General features: G+C 41.8%; 1 protein-coding gene across 1 annotated transcript; it reads right to left on the bottom strand.

Annotated features, from left to right (window-relative positions):
* Positions 1–4,314: 4,314 nt before the first annotated feature.
* Positions 4,315–8,440, bottom strand: LOC124640780 (clotting factor B-like). The gene is made up of 6 exons (XM_047178706.1): positions 8,373–8,440; positions 7,255–8,295; positions 6,507–6,699; positions 6,051–6,211; positions 5,500–5,756; positions 4,315–5,113 (listed from the first exon to the last, which is right to left on the bottom strand). Exons 2-6 carry the CDS (start codon positions 8,285–8,287, stop codon positions 4,958–4,960), a joined length of 1,800 nt encoding a protein of 599 aa, XP_047034662.1. The 5' UTR covers positions 8,288–8,295; positions 8,373–8,440; the 3' UTR covers positions 4,315–4,957.
* Between the last annotated feature and the right edge of the window lie 1,100 nt (positions 8,441–9,540).

Here is a 9,540-nt window from a genome sequence, read left to right on the forward strand (position 1 = left end):
AGGATTGACCATAGACGAGAAGTTAACCTTCAACGACCACGCAACAAACATCTCCAAGCGTGCCGCCGAAATATACAAGCAACTATCTCGAGCGGCCAAAGTCAATTGGGGGTTAAACAGGGAGGTCATACACACCATATACACTGCCACCATAGAGCCGATCATCACGTACGCGGCTGGCGCCTGGGCTCCTGCTACCGTTAAGCAGGGAATACGGAAGCGACTTGCCTCTGTCCAAAGAGGTTTCGTCCAGAAGCTCTGCAAATCCTACCGTACTGTCTCTCTCAATGCCGCATTGGTGCTCTCCGGGATACTTCCCCTAGACCTCCGCATACAAGAGGCAGCTGCCATGTATGCGGCGAGGAGGGGGTCGTCCCAGTTTGTTCCGGATGACAGAGAGATAGAGAGTATGGTGAGGTTTGCAGAAGCCCCTCATCCGGCTATGCAAATGCCCTTGGAGTTCGTGTGCCTCGCTGACCAACAGCAGGTAGACGAAAACAACGTGCAGACAGTGCGAATCTTCACTGACGGCAGTAAGATTGAGGGGAAGGTCGGAGCTGCATTATCCTTATGGGATAATGAAGGTGAAGTCCGGAACCTCAAACTTAGCCTCGCCGCATACTGCACGGTCTACCAGGCGGAACTCCTAGCCATTTGCAAAGCAACGGACGTTATTCTCAAACGCAAAGAGTCGAGCTATGGTTTATACAGCGACTCAATGTCAGCATTGCAGACGCTGGCAAACCATGGCTCCCTTCATCCCCTGGCAGTCCGCGCGCGAGCCAATCTGGCCCATGCCTTGAACCAGAACAAAGCTGTGTCTCTGTTCTGGATCAAGGCCCACGCGGGCCTGCCAGGGAATGAGCGTGCGGACGAGCTGGCGAAGGAAGCAGCATTGTCGTCGCGGAGGAAGCCAGACTACGACCAATGTCCGATTTCATTCATCAGGCGTCAGATCCGAATGGGTTCACTTGGCGAATGGAATCGGAGATATGTGTCGGGCGAGACGGCCTCAGTGACGAAAATGTTTCTTCCCGACGCTATCGCCGCATTCCGTATAGTAAAACAGGTGCAGCCAACAGGAGTCCTAACCCAAGTCCTAACAGGGCACGGTGGGTTCTCCGAATACTTGAATCGCTTCAAGTGTAAGGGGAGTCCATCGTGCATCTGCGATCCTGATGCAGAAGAATCCATCCCACACATCATCCTAAATTGCCCAGTACACACATGGGAAAGGTATAAGTTGGAACAAAAACTTGGAGTAAAACTCGCTAGGGAAAATATAGGAAATATCATGGCGGGGAAAAGAAGACAAGAGTTTTTAAATTTCTGTATCAAAGCAGCAGAAAAAGTAATAGCACGTAACAAAACAGATATATAATACTATGTTTCATAAAATATTGTACATATTGGTATGTAAACATAGATATAAAATATGTAAGTAGAAATAAGAAAATAGTTTTGTAGAAATAGTATAACATGTATATAAATAAATGTAATAGGTTAAGAAGAGAAAAGTAATAAAATATGTGTAGAGAGTTATTTTCCCTATAAATAAAAAGAAAATAAATAGATAAGAAAACAAATTAGATAGTAAATGGACCCACCCATAAAAAGACAGAAAGGAGATGGATGTAAGAAAGATAAAGTATGAGGAATGGAAGTGCGAGAGGCATAAAAGAGAGAACTGGCATGAACGAGAACTAGATTTCAATAGGCGCCATCGACTGTCGATAGCGGAGCTAGAGCAAAAAAAAAAAAAAAAAAAAAAAAAAAAAAAAAAAAAAAAAAAAAAAAAAAAAAAAAAAAAAAAAAAAAACCTACCATACCGAGGCAGAATAAGGTGGGGTACAGTAATGGATATCCCGGATATATCTTATACATTTTCATATACATAAAACGTATATATTTGTTATGTATACGCTCAATCATTTTTTTGTACTTTATTTCACTTGTACTCCAGATGGCCGCATTGTATTCCAGATGACTCTTCACAAGAGCCTCGTACAAAGCCCTTAATGCACTGATGTTCGTGAAGTCATTTGCCTGACGCAGCATAAATCCAAGATTCCTGTACGCCTTCTTACAAATATTCACCACGTGTTTGCGAAACTGTAAGTCGCTGGTGAAGTGGATGCCTAGGTCCTTCACCTCCGTGACACGCTGCAGCAGCTCCCCGTTCATGGTGTACTGGTGGTGGTGTTGGTTTCGTGCGCGGGTGAACGAAAGTACCGCGCACTTAGAGACATTGAAGTGCAGCTTATTGCTGCGACTCCATTCAGTGACACTATCCAAGTCGCGCTGCAGCATGTCACGATCCGCAGTACCTTTAATTACTGCTGACAGCTTAAGGTCATCAGCAAACAGTAAAGATGTTGACCTGACTACCGACGCTATATCATTTACCATGATAATAAATAATAAGGGTCCTAGATTACTACCCTGACTGACTCCCGATCTTGTGTAGTAGGGCTCCGAGAAGTGTCCGCCACAGTCGACATACTGACGCCTATCTCGAAGATAACTGGCGAAGAACTTTACAGTATGTAATGTGCAGCCCATACCCGCCAGCTTCGACAAGAGTATGTCGTGGTCGACTGTGTCGAACGCCTTCTTGAAGTCAAGGTAAGCTACGTCAACCTGAAGCCCGGCGTCGACAGCTGGAACCAACTGCGTCATCAGGTGAAGTAAGTTTCCCGCTGTACTGCGTCCAGGACGGAATCCATGCTGCGCATCAGACAAATGAGCCCCGATCTGTGCATAAAGGATATTGTGAACAGCCATCTCGAATACTTTGGCCGGTGCGCTGAGCACCGCAATAGGTCTGAAGTCACTGACATCCGTGCCACCTCGACCTTTAGGTATAGGTACGACCCTAGTCAATTTCCAACGAGTCGGAAAGTGTGCTACCGATAAGCAAATATTGAATATGTGCAGCAAAGGTCCCGTTAATACTACGCGGCAGTCCCTTAAAATGAAAGGCGGTATCCCATCAGGGCCCACTGAGTGCTTAGGCGGCAGACAGGTGAGCGCACGGCGGACGGCCGCGCGCTCGAGGCAGGCGAGGTGCGCGTACGCGCTGCTCGGCGCCGCCTCCCTGCACGCCGCCTCCGCGCTCAGCGTGCCCGCCGCCTCGCTGTACACAGAGTGAAAGAATCGTGCATACTCCTCAGCAGATTCATCTCCAGACAGAACACGTCCCTCTTTTACCAATTTGTACTGACTAAAAGTATCTTTGTTTGACCTTATGTAATTCCAGAATGACTTAGGGTCAGTAGCGAGATTGTTTTGTACTCGATCTTTATACCTAAGGTGACAACTCGCTGTTTCCGCTTTAACCCGTGCCCGACAGCGAGAGAAAGCCTCGTAATCACTCGGACATTTGGTTATTTTATAATTTTTATGCAGCCTGTATTTTTCTTTAATAAGTTTAATAAGATCGGATGTATACCACTGTGGATAAATTCTTTTACTAATATTATTATTACTTTTCTGGGGAATGCTAGCATTGAAGGTTTCATATATTTTGTCATAGTAGAAGTTTAAAGCTAAATCCGGGTCTTGAATGGAGTACAAATCTGTCCAGTCTATTAGGTTAATTAAATGGTATAACTTACTATAATCTGCTTTACGAAAGTTCCAATTATTATTCTGTGAGTGTGATTGTGATTGCGATGTTGATTCGCTCGCGGCGGGAGCGGGCGCACACGAGGCGGCGACGCCGACCGCCAGCGGCGGATGGTACGCGTCCACGGGCAGCAGGCCCTCGTCCGCCGCGCGCACCGTCACCGCGCCGCGCCCGCTCAACACTAGGTCCAGTTGCCTATTATTGCAGTTCGGTACCATGTTACACTGAGCGACCTCACAAAAGGCCACGAAATATTCAAAATAACTACTAACATTAATATTGCACGAAATTAAATTAAAATCTCCTAAAATTACTATATTACTTTTATACTTAAGACACAATTTTTCTAACAAACCAAACATTTGATGCCTTTTAGTTTTTTACTTATCGTTTGAATTTGAATAGTCTTTAGCTATCTGTTAGGATTTATCGAGCTAAAACCTTGACCAAATTCGCATAAATGCGACATACGACTAAGTGGAGAGATATAAGTTTTAGTGGCTTTTAACGCTGCTTTCTTCTTCGTAGAAGTAAAATAATATATAGAATAATAATAGTAGAATAGATTTATAGTGGGTGCTAAATCTATGTAGGAGATTATCAAAACCATCCACGTTTAAGACACAGAAGAATCATAGATTGTTACACTTAGCTACGACTGGTGCACAATGAAATAAAAAGCTGTATAGTATTTTAAAAGCTTTTTTTATTAAACTTAAATCTAACAGTCAGTTATAACAGTATCACAATATATTTTATTAATTACAGTTCATCAGAACGATTGTGTATAAATTAGATCAAGTGCAGAAGATTTGAAGTGAAAATTAAATATTTTAAATAGTTTTCATCTTAAGTTACTTATCGAACTAAATCATTATTATATAATATGTATGAGTTCATTTGGTAACATTATGGAAGATGGTAAAAAAGCACCTAAAAACGGTATAGTTTACTTGTACTATTACTAAATGGGTAAGTACCTACTCTTAATTAAAAATTATAGTACAACCCAAACATAGATCTTCTTGTGAGCATAAACATGTGGTCAATTGATTCATATTTAAATAGAGCAAACAATTAAACATTTGACTCATTAATTTTCAAATTTAACTGTCCCGTCCCTAAGACTTTCCATTTATTCTAACATAGGTATTATACAGACTTATCTAAGCGCATTGACTGTTTAATATTCCTGCTTAACCGTTTGAACACTAACTTATGGCTACTAAAATACACAAATTAATATTTATTTGTCGCCCATAATTATGTAAAAACGTGTCAATTTACGTAGATAAAGCAGGAACAACAGATATCTAGCTAATTTAATCCCTAAATTAAATTCTGTTGTAGCCAATTGGAGTAATGCGTCACTCTGGTATAAACTCCGGGGTAGCCGGGCTCGCCGCACTTGTTTCCGAACGAAACCACCCCGATCTGTGTCCACCGCCCGTTTATTTGTAGCATGAGGGGGCCGCCGGAATCACCCTGGAAAAATCATATTATTTATTAGATTGGATGTACAATTTAATTAAGTAGGCAGGAATGGAAATAGCGGCTGCCCTTTTACGCAACGCAGTACTTACAACTGCTTTCTGTTTACAGAAATTTTTTGTTTTATCTAGGTTTACCTAAAGGTAAACCAATAAAAAATAAAAATTCGCTATACTTAGTTTAACTGCGTTATAAATTGGTTCAATGTTATAGCACCTGATTCTAGAAGTTTTGTCTGCATTATAAGGAATTTTCTTGATACTATTCTGAACCTACTAAAATAAAGTATCTATGCCGTTTTCCAGATCATCTTGAAACCTAACACTTTTGCAGTTCGAAAACGGAAAACCTAGGAACCAAATAATTAAAAAGCATATTACCTGACAAGCATCAACCCCTCCCCTCGCGTACCCAGCACACAGGAACGTATCAGTAATAGGCTGGAAGTACGCCCGGTCACACTCCTCGTTCCTCCACACTGGGAGCTTGGCCTCCAGCTGCTTCGAGCTCTCCCCACCTCCGTAGCGAGTGGTGCCCCAACCCACGACTGTGGCCACGGACCCGTCAAACGTTTGACGAGTTAGTTCGCCGTGGGGCAAGCAGATTGGGATCACATATTTCGATTTTTGGACGTTTTCTGGAATGGGAAATCACATGTTAATATTAGAATTTGAGATAGTATTTTTTTACACGAATATTTTCGGGTTTATGGAACAGTTTCTTAGATGAGGCACAACCAGGAACTCAATGTTTTGTTATCTATTCACATCCCTCAATTGAATAGCGGTGTGGACGAGTTATGAGACTGTAGGTATAGTATTTATATTACTATATATATATTTTCACCAACACATAAACGTCCGTTATAAACAGTTGTTTTAAGAAAATTTACATTTATGTTAATTGTCAGTTGACTTAAATAAATATTTACCTGACAACACAAGTATGGCGATATCATTGTAGAAGCCGACCCTAGAGAACTGGTCATGAGCGCGCACGGCGGTGACGCGCAACGTGACGGGGCGGGAGGGCTCGTCCTCTCGCGCCAGGTCCACGTCACCCAGGCGGACGCTGAACTGACGCGCTGGGAACCTGGAAGAAGAAAGGAGTTATATTAGTAGGGGAAAGGTAGCATACTTCATCATCATGAAGACCCACGTCTCCCAAGTGGAAAGTGGAAATAGTCCCAAAAAGAATAAGAGATTATGATTCCTTTTACTTGTTGCAGTAAGTCAAACATAGGTCTTATATATTCATTATAAATGATAGTGAATGTTTCAAATTGATTGATGTTCGATGTTCTGTCAAGCATCCCTCATTAAGTTTTTTGTTGAGACAGAAAAAACAATGGCAATGCCAATTGGCTTATTTATTAGAAAATACTTACGGTCTTTGCTTAGAGTCTCTAGTACAATGTGCAGCGGTGAGAACATGCTTCTTCCCGACCAGGGTGCCACCACACCAGAACTCTCTCCGTTTGCTGCCGTGAAGGTAGATGGCGGCCATCCACGGCCACGCTCCAGGCTTGGCTTCCGTTCCCCCCACGATGCGACCGCCCTCGTCTTCACGCTGACCACAGTCTGGGAACAGGTTAAGATTGGAATTAGGTAACATCATTTAACTATTTTTTAGGTAGGTAAACTTTCAGCATCAGCAGAGGTTTATGTGCAGCAGATTGTCAGCAAAAGGATGATAAGATGTGAACGATAGTGACGACAAAAAACATTTTTGATGCAGTCAATTATAAATAGCTTTTTATTCTCAAGTGGAAGTGATATAACAGAGCGTTTTAGGGTTTCATGTTTTGTTGAGAACATGCCAATTTTAATTAATTATTTTCACTCTGTTATTTATAATGACGGTCTTATACAACTCGCTTTCTATTGTGTAGTCTCAAGTTTTCTTTGAGATACAAGTTGCGATAAAAGTAGTTCACACAAGATGTTGCGATAGCCGCCCACAATGTCGATGTTACTAGCCCATTGTGGAGCGAAGTAATTTCACTGGTTCGACAACCATAACGGGGGAAACTGAGAAGCAAAACAGATCGACATAAATAAAATTGTAATACTTACCTATAGGAAAGATCTAAATCGAGTGTTAACTCTGTATAAGTTCTCAAAGATAATTCTTACCATCGACATCAACAATGTTGGAGAAATTATGTATAACAGGAGGTGCGACTGTGTAGTATGAAGTGGTAGGCAGAGTCCTCGGCGTGGTCACCGTGGTGGTGGTCGCAGGTCGCCTGCTCGTGGTCGCAGGTCGTCGAGTCGTGGCTGCTGGCCGCTTCGTCGTCGAGGTTAATGGCTTCGGTTTCTTAGTCGTCAACACTAAGACGGCTGAAGGCTTCTTCGTCGTCACAGGTTTAGGCTTCTGAGTCGTAACAGGCACTAAGTATGTCGGCTTACTCGTCGACGCCACAATCGGTTTTTCCGATTGTATAATTGGCACAATAGCATCTTTCGGACAACACACCCCAGGCACAAACAGATCTTTGAAACACAAAGACTCCCTGAGATTCACCAAGTTTAACAACAATTGGGGACAATTACTCAGGTCTTCGCAAACACCTTCCTGCCCTTCAGGAGTTGTGCAGTACTTAGCATCGTCTTCATCATCTACACGGTCAGCTGTTGCTATCTTAGTAATAGGAGCATCTGGTAACACTTTAGGTAACGCCTTCTTTACTATAGGAGCTATTTTATCGGTAACGTTTCTGCCCAAAACATTTTTACTTATAGTGTAAAGGGCTTGAGGTAGCTGTTGTAAGTTCGGATCTGTTTCATTGCTCTCGTGTGAATCACTGACCATATCTACTAGGTAGTGACCCACAGTGTTTATGGCACCAAGAGTTTCTGATATTCTGGTGAATGCTGAATCTGATAGAAGTCTTGGGTCATTGGGGTTTCTGTGATCTGATTGGATAAAGCCTACTGAAGATCTGCTGTCGTAATCGTAATACTGAGGTCCTTGGAAGTTTTGACCTGGGTGATACTGGGGTTGTTGGTATTGATTATTTTGGACATATTGGGGTTGTGGATACTGGTTGCTGTTATAGTAAGGGCTTTGGACGGCTTCTGGGGATCTTTTCCTTGGTGAGGAGAACTGGTGCCATGGCGGGTTTCTCTGCTGCGCGTGAGGGTTCCAATCACCCGGGTTCTGCATGTAGCTCACTGGAAAACGGAATTGTTTCGTAAACATTTGGCTTTGAGCGTGTGGAGTGTAGGTTGTCAGCAGAATTGATGCGTACCTACCCATGTGGTGGTCTGCGTATTGGCATTGTGCTGGTGGTGATAGTATCAGGGTACCTGTAACAAGAATAGAAATTGAAGACAATTGAAAAAAAATAATGTGAGGTGTAGGTTCATAAAATTAAAAATAAATAACCATTAAAAATAAATGTTTCCATAAAGTAATGTGTGATTGAATGTTTGACCCGCAAGGTCGTTATCTTTATTCATACATAACTACATACTACATGACCTATATATTCTTTAACACCCAGATCTGACAATTATATGTTTAATAATCGTACAAAGTTAAAGAAACGTTCAAACCACCCAAAATATTAGGAGAAATCGTGCGAACAACAAATGACCTAAAATATCTTATCCTTCCAATTTGGTTCGAACTTTAGAACCAGTTTGCAATCATGTCCATACATGGATTAGGAGAAACTTTTTAATTTCCTTAATCCCAAACGAAGAGTTTCACTCTCCAAGGCTTTCTTAGAACTTAGTTTTGTTTTTATTTGTCAATTTGTTACTGTAGGAGCGTCTCGTGAAAGAATTTTGTAACGAAACCGTGTCAAGCTAGTGTTCTTAGTGATTGTTTTTGAAAGAAGTCACGCAACGATAGGTTTTCAAAATGTTCGCGTAATCTTATGAGCGTTTAAGTATACAGTTGAGTTTTGTTTTGACTCATATAGATGAGGTGTTATTTAAGTCTCCTTTTGTATAGATTGTTTTTGATAGAAATTGTTAGACCTGGTTAGGTATTTCAATGTGTAATGCGATAAATTCTAAGTAAAGTTATCGGCACGGATATCGAGCCCTGACCTTCACCTGCGCAGAAGCGATTTACTGCCTTATTGCCTTATGCGTACGGTGCGCAAAGCGATCCCCACTCCTCCGCCGAGAGCTCAATATCCGTGCCGGTAACTATATCTTTCTATTCAAAAGTAGTAACTGACTCCGAATACTCTTTATGCGTGTAACTAAGTACTCAATACTCAATTCTTTATTGCATTCCACAATGTAGGTTTAGGTGGTAAACATTTATTTGGTAGGTAACAATTATGGACCCTGTCTGGCACAGCAAAAGATATTCTTAATATATGTATGTGGAGAGGACTTTACATTTAAATAATAGATTAAGTACACGTCAATTAGACTCAATCACATTTTTAGAAGACAAAA

This window comes from Helicoverpa zea, chromosome 21 (genome assembly GCF_022581195.2).
Source record: "Helicoverpa zea isolate HzStark_Cry1AcR chromosome 21, ilHelZeax1.1, whole genome shotgun sequence".
Classification (NCBI taxonomy): domain Eukaryota; kingdom Metazoa; phylum Arthropoda; class Insecta; order Lepidoptera; family Noctuidae; genus Helicoverpa; species Helicoverpa zea.